We start from the raw sequence: 21,832 nt of genomic DNA, 5'->3' as shown, positions 1-21,832 counted from the left end.
GTCATGATATATATTACACATTAACGAGTATAGAGAATCCTTTATCAAACTTTAAAACGACAAAAAAATCCTCAAAAAGTCATCTTTGTTTTTGTTTTTTTTGTTTTTTTTTAACAAAGTCATCTACTTCGAGAAGGATATCCATGCACCATATAATTAACTATAGAGTAATGTTATATACAGTCTTTATTTTAAAATTATATTGTAAGTCTAGTTAATTAATTTGTCTTTAAATTTTTTTAAAATTATAATAACATCTTTATTAAAATGATATTTTTTTTTATTTAATGAAAGACTTGCACATATAACCTCTATTTAGAGATTATAAATAAAATTTCTCTTTAACTATATGGCAAGTAACGCGCAATAGCATAGGAAGCCGGAAAATGGCTGTTCCTAGCAATTTCTCGTCATAATAAATTATAATGTATGCTGAATTGTTCACTACGTACAATGGACCAACCAGTTACTAGAAAATGCAAAAGAAATTTTGATGCTACTTCTAGGATCATCGTCATCATGTATACAATATTTCTCAAACTTCTCGAAGGTTTTTTTACTTTTTTTTCCTAATTAAATATATATATATATATAATATATATCATACATGATACATATGGTACGTATCATGAGAATTATTCACTTCGAATAACGTGCATCACCCGCGTCGAACATAACGGCCAATCAAATTGTGTGTTTTGGGTGATTGGATTATCTAATATATTTTTAGATGAACGCTAGAAATAGTTTTAGAATATTTAAATTATGCGTACTTTATTTAAAATAAAGTAGAATCCATATTTAAAATCTCGATTTTTTATATGATATTTTAATTTACTATTTTTTAAAAATAGTAAGTGAGATTTATATACTTTATAACTATATAAATTATATCTCTAATTTTATTTACAAGTCGGTGCGAATAAAACATATTATTCACGATATTAACTTGCCAAAATTTAGTCTGTAAGCAATTCATTTTACAAATTAAATTTGGTTATTTATATATGTGAATGTGAAAGCTTCCCGGACATGTAGATATAATTAGGGCTGCTATGGTTCCGGAATTCGGGACCCATTTTGTGTCTCGAATAAGTTTTTTATTTTTATTTTTTATTTTTAATCATTATAAATATTTTTAAAAAAATAAAAAAATTATAATATTATTAAAAAATATTTTTTTAATCATTCAAAAAAATAAAAAAAAATTACATTCGAGACATATTTTGATCCGAATTCGGGATTCAAAGCATTTCTTATATAATTATTAATTTATATATTTAATTAAAAAAATCGATGTGGGAGAAAAAATAATAAAAACCGGCTGAAATGGTAGTTGTTGTGGTCCTTGCACGCGTTTGTTAATACGAAGAAGATTTGCAGGTTACAGGTTCCGCTCTTCTCTCTCTGACTTTGAAACTCTGTTTTCCTGTTCTTATTTCTTTGAAGGTTCCAGAGGAAATTTCTTTCCATATCGTTCGATAATCAGACCTCAAAAGGTATTATCTCCAATTCTCCCTTTGACATTTATCTAATCAAAACTCTCCTTTGCGCATTTTTTTGTTAATCATTGTCACCGAGCCTCGAGCCTTCTATTTTCTGAGAATCAAATTCCATTTGATCCTCTCTGTATCTTTGCTATTTTCCTCAAATATACAAAATTTTCAATGAATCTATAATCCCCAAAAGTTGATCCCGGTCTATTTCTGTCTTTTTTTATTGGTTTACTTGCTAAACAGCTTTGCATGCTGTCCATATATCTTTTAATTCAAGTCCTACATATACATTAAACTTCTCCTTGGAACAAATCCACCTGATTTGTTCTATAACAGTGTTGCGTAACTAATATTCATGATCAATTCTTCATTCAATTATCATCATAAAGAATCAAAATTTAGTGTCTGTTAATGGATAATTCTGGTTCATCATCTTCGTATCCAAACCACAATCCCTATGCATACCCTCCTCCTCCTCCGTACCAACCACCAAATTCAGATCCATATCATGTCCCTCCTCATCCATACCCGTATGATTCCGCACATTCTTACCCTTATGCATACCCACCCCCACCACAATCGCCTTCAGCCTCGTATTCAGGTCCTTTAGACTATCACCACCATCCTCCTCCCTATCCATACCCATATCCAGTTGCTCCGATTCGTCACAATGCTCCACAACCAACCCTTCAACACCATAGTAGTTTACAATATGGCTCCTCACATTACCATTACCAACAACCCGGCTTATACCCGTCTATCGAAAGCCCACCCCAAGTCCCTTCCCGGGCCAATAGCTTTTCCAATCATCACCGACAGGATGGCTCAAGTTCTATAGAAACTGGGTCATCCGCGAATCTTGACAGTGCAAATTATTCCAGTGCTTCTCACACTCCTGCTTACCCACCTTTGGATGATCTTTTCCTTAATGTGCGTTTGTCTGAAAATCACCCTACTGCCCCTGCATCACCCCCCGCTGTTTCAGTGCCACCATTGACGAGTGCCCCTCCTGGCGCGAGGTACGATAGGCAAGGGGACTTTTACGCATATCCTAACCACTCGTTTCCGATTAGTTCTGAGGTGTCTTATTCGAGTGAGATCGATTCATCTGGAAATTCTGCGTATGGTCACTCGGGCTCATTCAATGGGTCGCAGCACGGTCAGTCCTTGCAGATTTTGCCTCGGCAGAATAAAGGATCATTGAAGGTGTTGCTTTTACATGGGAATTTAGATATTTGGATTTATCGTGCACAAAACCTTCCGAATATGGACTTGTTCCATAAGACTTTGGGGGATATGTTTGCGAAATTACCAGTGAACATGAGCAACAAAATTGAAGGCCACATGAATACTAAGATCACCAGTGATCCTTATGTTTCAATTTCAGTATCAGATGCTGTAATTGGGAGGACTTTTGTGATTAGCAATAGTGAGAATCCTGATTGGAAGCAACATTTCTATGTGCCAGTGGCGCATAGCGCAGCTGAGGTGCATTTTGCGGTTAAAGACAGCGATGTAGTGGGGTCGCAGCTTATGGGAGTTGTGGCAATTCCAGTGGAACAGATATATTCAGGGATAAAGGTTGAAGGAACCTACCCAATTCTGAATGGTAGTGGGAAGCCTTGTAAGCCCGGAGCTACCTTGAGTCTTTCAATTCAGTACACTCCAATTGAGAAACTGAGCAGTTACCATCATGGAGTGGGGGCAGGCCCTGATTACGATGGGGTTCCTGGAACATACTTTCCTCTCAGGAAAGGAGGAATGGTCACTCTTTATCAAGATGCCCATGTTCCAGATGGATCCCTTCCAGACGTGATGCTTGATCGAGGGATGTATTATGTGCATGGGAAATGTTGGCATGACATTTTTGATTCAATACTTCAAGCCCGTCGTTTGATTTACATTACTGGGTGGTCCCTGTGGCACAAAGTTAGACTTGTACGGGATGCTGGTCAAGCAGATGTCACACTAGGGGATATTTTGAGGGCCAAGTCCCGGGAAGGAGTAAGAGTACTGCTGCTTATTTGGGATGACCCTACATCAAGGAGCATTTTGGGTTACAAAACAGTGAGTAACTTACCTTCAGAAACATTTTATGACATTTCCGTGTAGCATGTACCCTAGTTTCCAGATTTCACTTATTAAACCATGTGACTTAGTTATTCATATCAGATTTTAGAGTAGAGCAATCATTAAAATGCAATCTATATGTTGGCCTAACCTGGAGTTTGGATTTTAAGTCTTACAAATAAGTATCCTGCATGGCAGGCTGGCAGCATAGCATGTTTTGTTGTATTTTGATGCTTATATTCACGTAATACTTTTGTTTTCTTTGTTTTGAGTTCTTAGGTGGAGCTTGATAAGCTTATTGTCATAATCAATGATTTCTATGTTTTGATTACACCTCAAAATGTGCTTAAACTATTCTACATATTGCTTGCCGTTTTCGATTATAATAAGAAAACTTTATAAGATATATTTTTTCAGTATGCCTGTTTATATGCAGGATGGAATCATGCAAACCCATGATGAGGAAACTCGCCGTTTCTTCAAGAATTCTACTGTGCAAGTGCTACTTTGTCCCCGCATTGCTGGAAAGCGACATAGCTGGATCAAACAAAGGGTAAGATATAAAAGTCTTTTTTACCTTTTTAGGCACTGTTTCATGCTTGACGCAATGCTCTACAATTTTCTGCATCATTTTTAAAGTTCTTTTATATCATTGTTTAGAACTCCTATATTGTTGGGACCTGAGGATTTCAGTTTTACTGGAAAAATTAGTGCCACATCCTACATTCTATCCAAAGGGAGGGAAAGAAAAAATTTTGTCCTCCTACATTATTGGTGATTAATATGGTTGGTAAATTTGGCATCCACCATGTATCTACATGACCCTAACCCAGGATTGGTGCCCAAAAAATGAATTTCACTATGAGGTGTTTGACTTGGTGAGTTGAGAAACTAAATAAGAATTTAGCATGGTTGATTGCTTAAAGCTGAGCCCATCTCTGGCGAGTCAAATAATCACAAAGGGAGTAATCCAATTGCATTGCCATTAATGTACTGTTTAAGCTATTAATAATTAGTAACGGATGACATGATCGATTTTTAAAATATTACATTAGATAGCTTATATGTGATCACAAGAAAAGAGGTTGCTTATAGAAATGTCCTTATCTATAACTGAAACTGGATTAATATTCAGTCGCTATGAAATTTAATTTTTTTTTCTTTCTTCTTGTATCAGGAAGTTGAAACAATCTATACACATCATCAAAAAACTGTAATTGTGGATGCTGATGCTGGCAATAATAAGAGGAAAATAATAGCTTTTGTTGGAGGACTTGATTTATGTGATGGCCGATATGATACTCCACAGCATCCTCTATTTCGGACGCTCCAAACAGTGCATAAGGATGACTATCACAACCCTACTTATGCGGTAATCTCTTAGCCTTATTCTTCCTTGTGTTTGAACAACTAATAGAAGCTACATTTTTTAAAAGTAAAAGCAAATTTTATTAATATAAAAAATAGACATATCCCAAGCACACAGGACATATACAAAATAATGCACCTAATTAAGAACTATAGATCGATACAAGAAAATCATTGAAATTGAGCCAATTGAAATCTATAGCACTATAAAGCAATGATTTGAATACCGTAACGGTACTTGAACTAAATATTTTGGTACCGGTACCGTTTCGTGTACCGTTTTGGTATAGTCGATATATGAATAAATTATATATAAATATATATATAAATTATATTCAAAAATACTAGTCTATATATGAATAAATTATAAATAGCTTAGTCTGAATTGGAGGTCAAAAAATGAGTTTATAGTTTGAAAAAATGGAAAAATAAATAAATGAAGGCCGAAATATCGGCCGGTACGAGCTGAAATACAGGCCGATATTTGGGCCGGTACGAAATGTATGCAATACCTATACCGGACCAGTGGCCGGTAAGGCATATTTCGGCCTTACCAGCCGGTACGGTACGGTATTTGAAACACAGCTATAGAGCCTAAAGAAATAAGGTATTGAAAAATAGTCTATAGCTAATAGCAGCTACATTACATAGTTAAGCAAAATTCATATTGCTTGCTTGGCACAAATAACACCCCAAAATACTATCCACAAAGGTAAGTAGGACTACTCTTTGATGTGAGGATCATATATGTCTGTGATACCCCATATGATAATGATAAAGGTAGATGATAAATGAGATTCTATATTGGTTGGGAAGGAAAAGTTTTTGCTCTTTATAAGGTTCCAATGAAACTCCAATTGTATCATTGACTTGTCCTTTTGGAGTATAAGTCATGTGATTTGGGTCTTCCATTGGGCGTTACAAATGATATCAGAGACTATCCCAACTAGAAATGTGGGACTTGAGCCGTGCCACTTACAAAGGACAAGCCCGATGAGGACGTCGGGAATTTAAGGGGGGGAGATTGTGATACCCTCATATGATAAGGATAAGGGTAGGTTGTGAATGATTTGGGTCTTCCATTGGGCGTTACAAATGATATCAGAGACTATCCCAACTAGAAATGTGGGACTTGAGCCGTGCCATTTACAAAGGACAAGCCCGATGAGGACGTCGGGAATTTAAGAGGGGGAGATTGTGATATCCTCATATGATAAGGATAAGGGTAGGTTGTGAATAAGACCTCACATTGCTTGGGAATGAAAAGTTCTTACTCTTTATAAGGTTCCAATGAGACTTCAATTATATCATTGACTAGTCTTTTTGGAGTATAGGTCATATGGTTTGGGCTTTCCATTGGAGCATTACAATGTCTTGACTTTAGAATGGTGCATCTGTGCAAGAAGTTGAGATGTAGTGTGTTTCGGACTGTATGATGCGATAACGCTGTCCAAATTTGATTTATAAAAAAAAAACTCTGTCAATATTTGTTAGTTCTTGAGGAGACATTTTGAGGTACACTAAGCCTCGTTTGTTTTCACAGTTCATCTCAACTCATCTCATCTAATCATTACAACTTTCCCAAATTCCTATACAAAACAAAATAAACAATTCAACTTTTTCAAATCCCAAAACAAAAATAATATTAAAAAATATATTTTAACAATATTTTATTCAACTTTTTAACTTTAATCTCAACTCATCTCATTTCATACGCGAAAACAAATGAAGCTAAGTTTCGGAAGTAAATGTAGATCCTATGGTTTCTTCTTAAGCTTATCCTACATCAGCCATAGACACAAAAGTATAATACATTGTGGAGTTGATTACCTAGGCTTCCCCCCCCCCCCAAAAAAAAAAGACAAGAAAAAAAAAAGCAAGAACTCCTAAAAGGAATGACTCGAAATCAAACCATGCGTACGAGCAAATTAAACGCATTTCAGATAAATGGCCGAGTAATTACCATGATAATCTGTAGAGGCCTTTGAAAGTAATCAGCATCATTCTTTTAATACCACAACAGGGTAACATTGCTGGTTGTCCACGAGAGCCATGGCATGACTTGCACTCTAAAATTGATGGTCCAGCGGCATATGATGTTCTGATCAACTTCGAGGACCGCTGGCTTAAGGCTTCGAAACCACATGGGATTAAGAAACTCAAAATGTCATACGATGATTCCTTGCTTCGGCTAGAAAGAATTCCAGACATTGTTGGACTCTCTGATGCTCCTTGCACCAGTGAGAATGATCCAGAAACTTGGCATGTTCAGGTCAGATAGTCTTTCATTAATAGTCGAAATTGCCCTAGGGCATTGGCTCTGGAGGAAAATAAATATTGATTTTGCTATTTTTTTCGGTAATAGCTTATTGATGGAATTATCTTATTCATTCTCTGGGGTTCTCCAAATCCAGATTTTTCGTTCTATTGATTCAAATTCTGTTAGAGGTTTCCCAAAGGATCCAAAAGACGCCACAAGCTTGGTGAGCTGAAAAACATAGTGAATAAGTTTATCTTTAAGACGATTTCAGTTTACATGCCCCCTCCATTTTTTGTGCCTGAAATTAATTAATTACTTTATTGTAACAGAACCTGATGTGTGGGAAGAATGTTCTGATTGACATGAGCATACATACGGCATATGTTAAGGCCATTCGTGCTGCTCAGCATTTCATTTATATAGAGAACCAGTATTTCATTGGATCGTCATACAATTGGATTTCAAATAAAGACGTAGGTGAGGAAACTTTAAATTTAACAATACATCATGTCAATAGCCATGATATTTAGAGGATCATTTATTTTTTATTTCACACATAAAGTTGAAGTTTTATGCATTTTTTCTATCCAATTTACCCACTGAAAATTGGGTTCACAGTTGCATATAAAAGTTGGATGCGCATATGATAGATTTTAAGAAAAGTAACCTACTATCTCCATTGTTGTGTCAAGGTTCACTTAATAGATACACCTTATAAGAACACTCAAAGCAAACTTTTACTTTATGAAGTCATTGAAGTCTTGACATATAACAAAACAAAATGCTAGGGATGGGCTCCAATAGTCTTTTTTTTATAAGTAAAATAGAATTTTATTGAAACAAGTAAACAAGCATTTCCCAAGTGCACAGGGAGTATATGAAAGAGAACACCTAGTTACAAATGCAAATCATGTATTGGGTTTTGAACGATATAGTATTTTAGATTTTTAGAATTTGATTGGGTGTTGTATGTACTGTTTTTGACAAAATACTCTAAAGCTGCTCCACCACTTCAAGCAACTACATTTTTTTTTTATCGACTTCTCAGGAAAAGTGTGGTAATAAACAGGTGTCTTATTGTTACATTATCTTGTTATATTAGCTGAATGCAAAATTTGGTGACACTTTCTCTGTAGGTGCTAATAATTTGATCCCGATGGAAATTGCCCTTAAGATTGCCAATAAAATTAGAGCAAATGAGAGATTTGCTGCATATATTGTTATACCAATGTGGCCAGAAGGTGTTCCAACTGGTTCTGCTACTCAAAGAATTCTATTTTGGCAGGTAGGGTCCAATTAGTAAATTTGGTACTGAAAGTATGTTCGGTCAGGAAAGGCTTTACCGTGCTGTTTGCTTTAAAGTTCTGCATGTCATAGGTGCCTCGAGATAACCCTTTTTGCATTTTTTTCCTTCTCTATTTCATTATCCCATCTTTTATCAAAGAAGTGCCTTGAAGTGAAAACCTTTTCCAGAAGATCCTCCATATGCAGAAATTCTACAAAATCGACTTTGAGTGACTTTTATGGTGAAAATAAATTCTTGTTCTCTTTCAATACGAAGGTTTTTTTTTTTGTCTCTCTGTAAATGTGAAAAGAAGTTCATGGTGAAAAGAAGCCTTCTCATTGGTTTCTGTAAATTCCATACTAGAGCTTCAAACTGTAGTTTTTCTCCCCGCAAGTCATTCTTAGATTTGTTACCATATTTTTCTTTTCTTTTCTTTTTTGGCACAAAATGTGGCTTGAGTGCTTCTACTTACACACAACAAAAGGTTCTAGAATGTGTAAGTTCCACTCTTGAGCATCAAATTTTTTATTCCTGGATTCTATGACTCAGTTTTAAAATATGTAGAATTCCAATATAAAAAGCTTCATTATTTTGTGCCAAAAGTTGAAGTAATTTCTTCTTACCTTTACTCCAATGGACTCATCATTTTTAATATCAAACTCAATGATCTGGACAGCAATATCACCCAATATATACTAAAATCTATAGCATTTTTCTATGGCTGACAAGTGCGTTTTATTGATCTGGAGTTATTATTATTAATCATTGTAGCATAAAACAATGCAAATGATGTATGAAACCATCTACAATGCTTTGGTGGAAGTTGGGCTTGAGGGAGCATTTTCACCACAAGATTATCTGAACTTCTTCTGTCTTGGAAATCGTGAGGCCATAGATGGATATGACGCCACTTCATCTGGGAGTCATACTGCCGCTAACACTCCTCAGGTGTCTTGACTCTTTTCTTCTGGAAGTGATTAATTCTTAAGCGAGATTCTGTGGGATGGTGTGTGTGTGTGTGTGTGTGTTATCTTGCTTAAATTTTTGACTGGATCAGGTTCAAACTCTAGATATTCTTTTGAACTTTAAAGACTCATTATTTAGTTCCTCTGGTTCCTTAGATTTGCTCTTTACGAAGTAAGTGTAAGTTTATAACTATATATGTGTTCTATCTTTATGTTCCCAGGCACTGAGTCAAAAAAACCGACGATTTATGATATATGTTCATTCAAAGGGGATGATAGTTGATGATGAGTATGTAATATTGGGTTCTGCAAACATCAACCAACGCTCCATGGAAGGCACAAGGGACACTGAGATCGCGATGGGAGCATATCAACCTCATCATACCTGGGCAAGAAAAATTTCTAATCCGCATGGACAGGTAATTTTACTCAAGGATCTATTCAAGGCTTTGGAATGGAATTGGAAATTCTCTGAATCATTTTTTTTTTTAATGTGGTATCCTAGTCCCAATATGTTATGTTTTGCTCTGGCATGTCATTTGCAGTTTAATGGAATTGGAAATTCTCTGAAAACAAAACAGTAATGACTCAAATTTTCTAATTTATTGGGAATAGGAGTGAGTTTTTGTCCATTATTTAGATATTAGCCTGTTAAATGAAAGTTTAGCATTTTGGTGTACTGCTTCAAGTCCCATGTTCACATGGTCATAAGATCTAGAGGGAAGCCAAAAGTTCTACATCCAAAATGCCAGTCAAGCAAGCTTCATTCTGTACGGTGTGATCTGATTTTCTAAGGAAGTGCATATTGCAATAGTATATTAAACTATAAGACATTTCTCAAAAGTTTCCTTGTTAAGACAACCTTCATCAGTACACATTGAAAGGTTCAGTTGTGATATTGAACTTTCAATTAAAACGCTCTAGATTCATTAAGCCACAATGATCAAGTGATACATATGCCCTAAAGTACACATTCACTTGTTTTTTAGAATTTCTAATTAGGCAGTTCAGTGGAATGGACTTTTTTGGTTTTAGTAAAGGTATTCGTAGATTTCCTAGATCAAGTCCTTGGGGTTGGCTCAGTGATAAGGGCCTTGGTCTTAGGGGTATACTCTCTCGGTCTAAGATTCGAATTCTTGGATAAAAACAATTTCTATAGGCCACACCATATTTGTAAAAATTTAATATTTTATCCAATCCATGTGATGTTGGTACGTTACAGAGGCCTGAGATTATTCAGGTAAAAGGCATTGCATGGTCTCTCAGATTCCTCACCATCATTAAAAAAAAAAAAAAAAAAAAAAAGGAAAGATTTTCAAGACTGGACTGAATACAGAAGAATAGTGTCGTTGCCAGGAAAGATGGTATTGGCACAAAAATAGTGAAAACGCTACGAGCATCTTTGTAGGTACTCCATCACCACTACTATTTGTACAAGTCTCAAGGGATATAAACAAAGATAACTGCTTTATGCTATGCTAGATGATTACTGTTCTATCACTATTTTCCGCATGTCAGATACCTCGACCATATTCAGAGAAACTGACCTGCTGTTTCGTGTGTGAATATGTATTGCGTAGATTTATGGATACAGGATGTCATTATGGGCAGAGCATATTGGAGGCACCGAGGACTGCTTCAGACAACCAGAGTCTATCGAATGTGTAAGAAGAGTTAGAACACTGGGCGAAAAGAACTGGAAACAATTTGCCGCAGATGAGGTGACAGAGATGAGGAGCCACCTACTGAAGTACCCAGTTGAAGTTGATCGAAAGGGCAAGGTGAGGCCCCTTCCCGGCTCTGAATCTTTCCCAGATGTAGGAGGAAATATAGTCGGTTCATTTCTTGGCATTCAGGAGAATCTGACGATCTGAGCAGAATACTGCCTCCTCCTACTACCAAATATACAGTACAAGCGAGTACACTTTTGACATGTATTTTTTCCTATGTCTGTCTGAAATCACAGTAAATCTTATTGCACCATTTGCTGTTTGGTACAGTTTTCATAATTGGTCTGTACAGTTATTGGATTTTTCATTGTAAGTAATCACATCGGACAGATACTACTGATATCAACCAACCCAAAAAAACGTGAGAGGTTTTTGTATGTGTTCAGAACACCTTGAAACCGTTTGTAGTCATACATACATACAGGACTCTGGTCTAAGTTTGTTTTCATAATTTTTCTTAATTTATTTCATCTCATTTAATCATTATATCTTTTTTAAATTTTCATATAAAATAAAATAAACAATTTAATTTTTTCAAATCTTAAATTTTAAAAAAAAATTAATAATATTTAATTTAATTTTTTAATTTAATTTTAATTTATCTCATCTCATTTGTAAAAATAAAATTAATCTCATATGCTAAAATAAACTAAGACTGAAAGGTTTGTGTTTAAAGGCAAACCTTTGTCCAACGATAGTTGCGCTCTCTCTCTCTTCTTCACGTATTAAAATTGTCCTTTTATCCCAAATTTATGACTTCCACAATTTACCCTCTTAGTTTATCACCAAAACTTTTTTTTTTTGAATTAATTTTTTTTAATTTAGTGATTAAAAATATATTTTTAATGATGTTATGAATTTAAAAAAAAATGTTTTAGGATATAAAAGAATGTATGAAAAAAAAATGACCTTCTCTAGATTATAACAAATTAAACAACCTCTACACTACACATTATAACAAATTAAAGCATTATAGCTCTTTTAACAACCTTCATTCGGATCATATTGGCTTTAAGACGGAGGAAAAATGGTGATGCAACTTCGAATGAGAGAAAATGAAAATGATACAATTTTTGCAACTAAGGTTTAGTTTATTTTCGTAGATAATATAAAATGAATTGAGATTAAAGTTAAAAGTTGAATAAAATATTATTAAAATATATTTTTTTAATATTATTTTTATTTTAAAATTTAAAAAATTTAAATTGTTTATTTTATTTTATATAAAAATTTTAAAAAATTATATTAATTATACAAAATAAATTAAAAAAATTATGAAAAAAAATAAGGACTAATTGTCAAGAATCTTGATAGCATATGAGTAGATTCTTCGAATGGAAACTGGTTCGAATCTTCCACCCCTTTATAAAATAAAATAAAATAATGCAACGATAATACGTCATCACATTGTCATTTCCAATTTCCGTACGAAAGAACCATGGTGCATCAGACGGCCCCATCAAAGCCACGTCACATGGACCCCCAAGTTCCAACTACAAAAGAGGCCGGACGTGTTGCTGAGGAAAAGAAACTGCGGCCCACAGTTTGAAGCTGAGCAATCGACACGTGGTCGAATCTAAGACCTAAAACATCACGCTACCTCTCACGATCAGACCACCAAACCCGTAAACACATGAACACACATGTGGGACCCAGCGACCGCAAAGAACGCATTGGTGGAGAAGCAAGGATAGACGGTCCCGTAGGGCCCACCCAACCCCGCACCCTTGGGACCCGAGCTCACCCCCTCACATTCACATGAATGATGTCAGGTGGACCCGGCTCACACTCTCCATGCACAGTCCACGGAACAGCACCTCCTCTTGGTTTAGTCCCACTGGACACGTGGTCTCCACTTCCAACGTGCCCTCACCTAACTCAAACATGCGATTCCCACACGCGCCCACGTGCGACTCCACGAACGCTGGAAAGAGCTCCGACGCAGCAGTGACTTTCAGTCCTTGGAAGGTCGAGATAGAAACGGAAGCTCCCGTTTTTCGTAAATCTCCAACGAAAAGTCTCTCAGCATCTGAGTGGTCGAAGAAGTAATTGTTGTACTCGTACCGGCCGTGTGGCTCGAAATGGTAGTGGCCAAGCTTGAACACGAAGCTGCTGAGTTGGCTTGGATTTGAATTGTCGCGGGTGTATTGGCCTCGGAGGAGACGAATGACGATATGGGCCTCGCCGAAATGTTTATCAGAGGCGTCGCCGTGGCTGGGAATGTAAATATGTGAGGCTGGTTCGAAGGTCCGGTAATGGAGGCCATAGGCGGGACCATGATGAATGTGGCCGGAACGACGGCGTTGGAGGGTATAGCCCACATGGGGACGACTGTTTGCACTTTTTGTTGTTGCGTGGTGGTTATTGGGGCGAGACCTGACGAGACCGAAACGCGGTCGTTTACATCTATGTAGTCGCTGCTAGAGGGTCGTTTGCGTTTCTTCTCAACCGCTGGGTCGACGCTGTTGGGTGCGGCTGTGGTGGGGATTTTGAGGGTCCCGTTGACGGAGAGAGCGATGGCGGGGATGGTTCCGGTACCCGTAGCGGCGATTATGGCCGGCTCGGCGTGTTCTAAGAGCCACCGGATGGTCTCTCCGTCTGACTTGTGGCCCAGTTCCCGCGTCAACTGAAAGATCCGAGCCGCGCAGGCGGCGGGCATCCGGATCCTCCGTCCGCGACCCTCCACTTTCGTGTGACGGTCCTTCGTCGAAGGTCGCTTTGGTGCAGTCGGTTGATCCATAACCGCCTTGCTGTCCGTCTGCATCGTTACACCTGCCGGAACGTGCACGGACACCGGTATCACTTGCATCGCAATTGGCGTCTCCTCCGTTCCCGGCTCTTCTTTCGGCGAGGTGGATGTGGTGTTGCTGGTGGGTCCCTCTTTCCCGTAGTGGTTACTTAGTTCCACTTCTCGCCCACCGTTGACTTTAAAACCAACCGCTCTTGTAGCTTTATCTTTTTGAAGTTCTTGTTCCCGAACGGCAGCCATATTTGGAGTTCGGAGAGAACTAACACCTACCACCAAAACTCAGAAAAGAACAAGCAGAATTCAGAAAGAAAAACACTGAAATTCCAAGAAAGTAAAATGTTTTCTGCGAAAAGGTTCGGGAACTTTCTCGGTGAAGTACAAAGAATATCGTCCTATGTCTATTTATCTATGTACATCGGAAACGAAGGAGAACACGGACTAGACTAGAGAGCGAGAGAGAGAGAGGGAAGAGAGTCGAGAGACGAATCCTTATTCTGCTCGCTACTCGCTAACACGTACGTTGGAAACAATATTAGAGAACCCACCGTATATATTAAGGGGAAATGGAATAGAAGGAGAGAGAGTTGGCCTGGTGGCTGCAATCTTGCGCAATGGAAAATGCTGGAGCTCCCGCTGGGGGCTCCCGCTGAGAGCTCCCGCTGGAGCTCCAGTGTATTTTATTATGTGTTTTTTTTATTTTTTTTTTTATATAGATGTTTTTAATAATTTTAAATATTTTTAAAAAATAAAAAAATTTATAATATTATTAAATAATAATTACTTAATCATGATGTAAAATATAAAATATTTTTTTATAATTTTTTATTTTACTTCGTGATTAAGGAAGTATTTTTAATAATTTTTTTTTTTACTTCTTGATTAAGAAAGTGTTTTTAATGATGTTCTAAATTTATTTTATTTTTTAAAAAATATTAAAAAAATTTATATAAAAAACAACTTAAAAAAAAACACATACAATATATACTACAGCCCCCAGCGGAAGCTCCCAGCGGAAGCCCCCAGCGGGGGCTGTAGCATGATCCCTTGGGCAATTGCAGATCACGCAGGTGGTTGGACCCACCAACGACGACACGTGGTGGCTCCCTCTTCACATGTTCGTCTGTTCGGCTTGGGTCAAAGGTCATGATGGCGCCAATGAGCCTAATTTTATTTCCATCTTTATATTTATGCTATTGTGACTGTAGCTAATTTGCTTCGTCTTTTGCATGGCGCCATTCATATGTATATATAAGCTTTGCTAATCAGAAAGGTAAATTCATAACTTTGTTTTGCTCTGAATCATTGTATTGAGGAGTTCAAACGTGAAAACTTTTTACAGCAGTGAACCAAGTGTTAAAGTAGAGAGAACCAGCGTTCCGTATTCAGCCGGCCAAGCAAAATTCCAATTAAGTTAATAGCTCTAATTGTGGGATATATAAGAATATATATATATATTAATTCTTATTTGTGGCATTCCTGCTCTTCGGGGTAGCTAATTTAGTCGCATACTCGCAATAGTAATTATTAGTAAACTACAGTCTCGTTATTCAATTAAAGCTCGCCCCCACCATCTTTTGTCCCTCGCACTCACAAGCTGTTTTGAATTTCAGAAATTTTTTATTATTTGAGATTATGATTAAAGATTATGATTTGAGTTTTGAATTTCAGATTTTTTTTTATAACTAATATTAATATTATATCATTTATATCTTAAAACTCACAATAAGCAAATGAACATGAATGAATAGTATCTTTATTTGACACTTCTATCTTCTACTTATATTCTTATACATCTGGTTGTATTACGTTTTTACCTTCTATTTTGTTCCTTTTTTTTTTTCATTTTCAGTCTTTTCTCTTTCGTCTACTCTCCCTCCCTCACTTTCTATTTAGTCTTTGTCGACTCTCTATCGAGAAACCACCAAATACCAACACCAAAGTTCAGTCATGCCCGAACACCAAAAACCATCACCATCAAACCACCAGATCTACAACGAGAGCCACCAAGACTACCCAAATCTGTCATGAGACCCACTATGCACGGACGATACACCAATAGAGCAAGGGAGAGGTAGAGGTTGGGTCGGGCATGTAGAAGCATGAGAGGTGTCGTGGAGGACTGGTAGTGGCGTCGTGGGCTATATCTTAATATAATATAATTTTAATAATATTCTTAATTAACTATAATCATTTAGATAAAATGATTATTTTGGAAAGTATCTTCTCTTACCATAATTTGAGTATATTTTCTTATAGCTAAAACTTCCATGCAAAGTTTTAACATATGATCGTGATTGATCTTTCACATACAGATTATCAACTCAAATAAAATATTTGGAGATACTGCAATTGGAACAAACTATTCTTGTTAAAGTAAAAAAAAATAAAAATTCATAGATGCTTGCTTATATTATATTTTATGCTCTAATGCATTATGTTATTTATTAATCAATCTTATATATTCTCTTAATCTTGATGATTGTAAACTAATAACTAATTTAATTATTTAATTATTTAAAATATTGTGCTTGACAGTGAAAACTAGACGGCACAGTAGCATAATTTATAAACAATAATGGAGAAGAGTCTTAGGGCAGGTTTGGAGGGTGATATGAGAATTTTGTGTTTTGTTTTGAAGTTTAAAATATTGTGTTTTAATATTATTATTATTTTAGAATTTGAAAAATATGTATTGAGATTTGAAAAAATTAAATTATTTATTATATTTTATATAAAAATTTAAAAAATATATAATTGTGAGATGAGATGAGATAAAAATTTTATATTTTATTTTATATTCCAAACCTGTCCTTAATCTATTTTGTTGTCAAAATGAAAGACAATATGCGGTCATAATCAATAATCTCAATCCTAAAAAATCGATTATTTACTGAATCACATGCTTGGCATAAGAATGATCAGTACTGTGATGTCTAATCACAAAAAAGTCGTTGCCTGTGAGGAAAAATATATTATAATTGTAAATGGTAATTCCATGCATCACTACTTTTCACACCTTATATCTATAATATATAAAGTATTTTTTCATGAAAAGTAAAATATAAAATGTAAAATAGTAAATAATAATTTATAAAAATAAATTTTCAATTAAAAAAGTGTTATAGAGTTAAATAAATCATACAAATTATTTATTTAAATTTATTTTATAATAAAAATAAGAGTAATGTTATTCATCATCTTAATTTTTATCATTTTATAATGTGATATTAGATAATTAAAAATTATTTATTATATTTTATTTATAAATTTATCATTTAATTTTACATTATAACATAACAAAAAAATGATAAAAAAAATATGATGAATAAATTTAATAATAATTTTACTGCAAAACATATCACATCAAAATAAGTGTGCAATTTTACTAACAAAATATGGAATCTTATTGCTGTAATTCAACGAGCAATTTTCCTGACAAACCTTCCCACGACCAACTTCATTAATTTTTGATGGATAATAATTAAGAGTAGACTGACTAGGTTGCTTGTGGAATATGGGGGCCTCTGAGGACAATCACCTTGAAACCAGCTAGTCCCATAGCTACACATTCGAGAGACTCTGAAAATTATTGCTACATAATACAAGGAAAATGAAATATGATCAAATTGGCAATTTGCATTATTGATATGATTACCCATTTCAAGTGGCACCTTAATGTTCTACTTAGGTGTTGCCCCCATTACACTGCATAATGCACAGGATTTAGTTTCTAAAAGCCTATAACAAACATGCAATTTGCTCGTATATACAGTTGATATGGAAATGAAATAAGGTATAGTTTGGATAGTGAGTTGAGATGAGATAGTTTTAGATGATTTGAATAAAATATTATTATAATATTATTTTTTAATATTATTATTATTTTGAAATTTAAAAAAGTTGAATTGTTTATTATATTTTATATAAAAATTTAAGAAAATTATAATAATGAGATGAGATAAATTAAATTTATTTCTGTATCCAAACGAAGTCTAAATATTCATTACGTCTTCTGCAAAATCATGAAATCCTTATTTAAAACTGAAGACCGAAGTTCAGCATTATTTAAAATTTGAGTACTCTTATTTCCCCATCAATTTATAGAGAGAGGATAGGATTAGCTTGCAATGGAGGAGATATCTTCTAGCCACTTGCGCTGTAAAAGGCTGCAAAGGTAAGTGTTGTGTGCCCGTGGGGACCAATCCGGGCTGTAAATCTGACGGGTTCAGCCTTGTCGGGTGGGAGGACCCGACCCAAGGATTGCACTTGGTGGTGTGGACCAAAAGGAGAGGTAGTAGAGTAGATGGAACCCACCACCGAGTGGTAGTAGTAGGCCACTATATATTTGTGCATACGGCTGAGACCCACTTGCATAAAAAGTGGTCCATCTTGCTTTCTCGATGGCGACTCTCATTGTATGGGCCCTCCAAAGTAGGTATTTGGTACAGTGGGCCCCGCCGCATGTTTTACACCTTTTTAACCAAATTGGATTTTTATTTTGTTTTATTTTATTTTAATAATGAGATATATATATATATATATATATATATGAAAAATGTTACTACTCTTACTACTTATTCTTATTATTTAGAGTTATTGTAGTGATTTTTTATTTTATTTAGTGATTAAGAAAATATTTTTTTAATAATATTATGAATTTTTTTATTTTTTTATAAAAAAATAAAATAATATATATACACACACAACTATTTTACCCCACACAACTATGTTACCCTTTATTTATTGCCCCCTTAATAATGTACGACTTTTATCAGAACCAAAAAAAAAAACTACCACTTTCGTCTTTTTGGCGTGCCAATGGGACCACTCTATAATTGGAACTTTGAAATTATATATATATATTTAGAATTTTGTTATGTTCAGTCCTATAAGTTAGTATCTCATATTTTAAACGACTTTTTTTTAAAAAAATAATAAAGTTATGAAGAAGTTAGGAACTTCTAAAATACGTCGGATAATTAAACTAAGAATAAAGAAAATTAGAAATTAATAAATTTGGGTGAACTGGAGGTTTTCATAAGGTAAAAAAATAAATATTAAAATATCAAAGTTGATTGAAAGATTAGCAAAAGAAATCTCCAAAAAGAAAAAAGGGTAAACAAGTGAGGCACTCTCAAATACCAAATAAGCTTAATGAATTAATTGATTAATTAATAAACCAAGGTAAAAGCTAAAAACTTGATGGGCACAATTTCAACGGATACGAGCCGAGTGTAGGCCGGCCCCCCACTCTATCACATCAATACCCAGCACCAACCCACTAAGCACCGGTTTGGATTGTAAATTTATTTTATTTTATTTTTATTATTTTTTTAAATTTTTATTTAAAATATAATAAAAAATTTAATTTTTTAAATCTTAAAATAATAATATTATTAAAAAATAACATAAGAGTCTTTTGGGCTCGGACAGTAAGAAAAACCATCAGTAATGCTTTTGTACACGCACCCAAGGGCCAAAGCGTGACTGAGGCCCGTTTGGATACGGTTTTATTTTATTTTATTATTATATATTTTTTAAATTATTATATAAAATATAATAAATAATTTATTTTTTAAAATCTAAAAATAATAATATTAAATAAATAATATTATAATAATATTTTATTTAATTTTTAATTTTTATTTAAAATTATTTTATCTCATCTCATTATCCAAATGAGACAAAATACATAATTAAATGCTGTTAACCGAGTCGAGAGCGAAATTTTATCTGTACATTGAGACGCAAAGCACAAAAATCCGAACGTATAAATAGATTCATCTCCATTTTAGAGCACTCTCATTGGATTAGCTAAATTAAAGTATATTTTTTATGAATGCAAGATGAATTTAGCATTTAGCTATTACATTTACATAAATTTCTACATTGAAATAGTCATTTTTTCATTATATGACAATAAAATAATATAAGATGAATTTAATTTTGATTATTCACATCAAATCTCCAAATTGGATTATCTATTTATTCATTATATAGTAATGAGTAATTAATAATTTTTTAATTTTTTAATTTTTTTAATTTTTTTAATTATGAATTTATTTTATTTTATCATATTTTACTATTCATAATATTATATATTAATTAGTAATTGTATTCTAATTATATTTTTTCAATTGTCATTTAAAATGGAGAGAGAAATAATTGATATTAAAAGGAGAGAGAAAAAAATAATATAAAATAGATTTGATGAATGAATAGTATGTTTCAAATTTAAAAATTAGTTTAGATTTTACTGAATATAGCTAATTCAATGTGAGATATTTTATGACCTAATAGCTAAATTCTCATTGGATTTAACTTTTAGCTAATCCAATAAGAATGCTCTAATTAGTTGAAATATTTTATGGAATTTAATAAAAAGTAACTTAGAAATTGAAAAGCGATACCAAACACGCCAGAAGGAAACCCAATACGTGGCTGGATGAAATTGGAAAGATGATAAACGACGCCGTCTCATTCCACTGGAACTATGAGCACGTTCAAGTTTCAACGGCCAGCAGGCTGAGCGCAAAGCCAATTGAACAATTCTCTCTTTTTTATGTCCGCTTTATCATTTAGGCGAAGTTTTATAACTAAACTCTGCATTAGTATTGGTTTATGCATAAATTATCTCTTTTATATATCTACTTTATCATTCAAGTAAAATTTTCACATTAGCTTATGCATATTTAAGATAAAATAATAATAAAATATTATTATTTTTTTATTATTACTTTTTTGCTAAAATCAATTTTTTTATATAAATTTTGTAATTAACATCCACTACATACATTTGACATTAATAATACAAATGTAATAATAAAAAATAAAATTTTTAGTAATAATATATTAAAAATATAATAAAATGAAAAAAAAATATATAATATATTATAATAATAAAATGAATGTGTAAGTGAAGGTTTGTTTTGTTGTTGAATGAAGGAGAAAATGAAAGGATTGTGTGAGAGATAGTGGGAGGAGAGAGAAATAATTATTTAAATATAATTTATAGGGTGAATAGTGATTATCCAAATTTAGATAAGCACTATTTATAGGTAGTTAAATATTTGGATATGCATAAGTCAATGTGAAAGATTTTAGGGTCATATTATGTAAATATGATTTTGCATATACATATATCAATACTAATGCTCTAAAGACACCAAACAGAGGGAAACAAAAAAAAAAAAAAAACACTTTTGTTGAGAGTGGGATTTGAACCCACGCCCTTTCGGACCAGAACCTTAATCTGGCGCCTTAGACCAACTCGGCCATCTCAACGTTGGGTGTTAGTCTATTTTTGTTTTTTATATTTAATTTATAGAAAATGAAACGTAATACACTCAAGTTAGAGAAAGAGAGAAATGTATAACGGTACTGCCTGAAGCAGTTACCATAAAAATAAGCTTTTTTAACACATGTTCGAGGAATAATTCTGCTGCAAAGCTTCTGGAAAAAGTACCGATCGAGCTTCTTTTTCTGCGAATCTTGATCCAGTAAGTTCCGGACGGCGGTTCCTGCTTCTATGGTAAATCTGTAGCCATTTACGTACCTAGCTTTCTGTTTTTGCCGCTGTCCTTGAAGTTGAAGTTAACTAACATGGTTCATGCTCCGGTAGTTGGACACTAATCACGTTTGCGTCCACTCAAGTCCTTGAAGGTAAATCACGTTAATTTGGTTTTGAGGCCATATTAATCAAAACCAAATTAACGAATCTAATCAGCTATATGTAAGTAAGATGAGTTGTGTAAGGGGATAAAATATCTAGGCCCAAAATCAAGCTCAACCCACTATGCCACTGCTAAGGGACAAGAAGGGAAGTAGGGAGGTAAGGCAGCGGGGGTCTCAGGAGACAAGGGGTGTCAGGACTCAGGAGGCAATGGGGAGGAAAGAGAGAGGGGTCAGA

The 21,832-nt window shown here is 34.3% G+C and overlaps 2 protein-coding genes and 1 non-coding gene across 3 annotated transcripts; 1 reads left to right on the top strand and 2 right to left on the bottom strand.

Moving 5' to 3' along the window:
- The first annotated feature begins 1,364 nt into the window (after positions 1-1,364).
- Positions 1,365-11,516, top strand: LOC109022175 (phospholipase D beta 2-like). The gene is made up of 10 exons (XM_019004999.2): positions 1,365-3,563; positions 4,003-4,119; positions 4,744-4,938; positions 6,958-7,206; positions 7,349-7,417; positions 7,524-7,671; positions 8,331-8,479; positions 9,251-9,427; positions 9,666-9,863; positions 11,025-11,516. Exons 1-10 carry the CDS (start codon positions 1,908-1,910, stop codon positions 11,316-11,318), a joined length of 3,252 nt encoding a protein of 1,083 aa, XP_018860544.1. The 5' UTR covers positions 1,365-1,907; the 3' UTR covers positions 11,319-11,516.
- Positions 11,517-12,505: 989 nt separating this feature from the next.
- On the bottom strand, positions 12,506-14,543 carry LOC109022173 (transcription factor TCP9-like). Its single transcript, XM_035683284.1, has one exon. The coding sequence runs from the start codon at positions 14,161-14,163 to the stop codon at positions 13,129-13,131; it is 1,035 nt and encodes a 344-aa protein (XP_035539177.1). The 5' UTR covers positions 14,164-14,543; the 3' UTR covers positions 12,506-13,128.
- A 6,583-nt stretch (positions 14,544-21,126) lies between these two features.
- TRNAL-AAG lies at positions 21,127-21,207 on the bottom strand. Its single transcript has one exon. It is a non-coding gene; the product is annotated as a tRNA-Leu (tRNA).
- Positions 21,208-21,832: the final 625 nt, after the last annotated feature.

The sequence above is a fragment of the Juglans regia genome, chromosome 12, assembly GCF_001411555.2.
Source record: "Juglans regia cultivar Chandler chromosome 12, Walnut 2.0, whole genome shotgun sequence".
NCBI lineage: Eukaryota > Viridiplantae > Streptophyta > Magnoliopsida > Fagales > Juglandaceae > Juglans > Juglans regia.
This window is presented reverse-complemented; position numbering and strand designations above follow the sequence as displayed.

Excerpts from the sequence above, each read along its gene's own strand:
- LOC109022175 (XM_019004999.2), top strand. The coding sequence starts at position 1,908 with ATGGATAATTCTGGTTCATCATCTTCGTATCCAAACCACAATCCCTAT. Across the intron at positions 7,418-7,523 it reads CAAAAGACGCCACAAGCTTG|AACCTGATGTGTGGGAAGAA; the intron begins GTGAGCTGAAAA and ends TTATTGTAACAG. Across the intron at positions 9,864-11,024 it reads TTTCTAATCCGCATGGACAG|ATTTATGGATACAGGATGTC; the intron begins GTAATTTTACTC and ends TGTATTGCGTAG.
- LOC109022173 (XM_035683284.1), bottom strand. The coding sequence starts at position 14,163 with ATGGCTGCCGTTCGGGAACAAGAACTTCAAAAAGATAAAGCTACAAGA.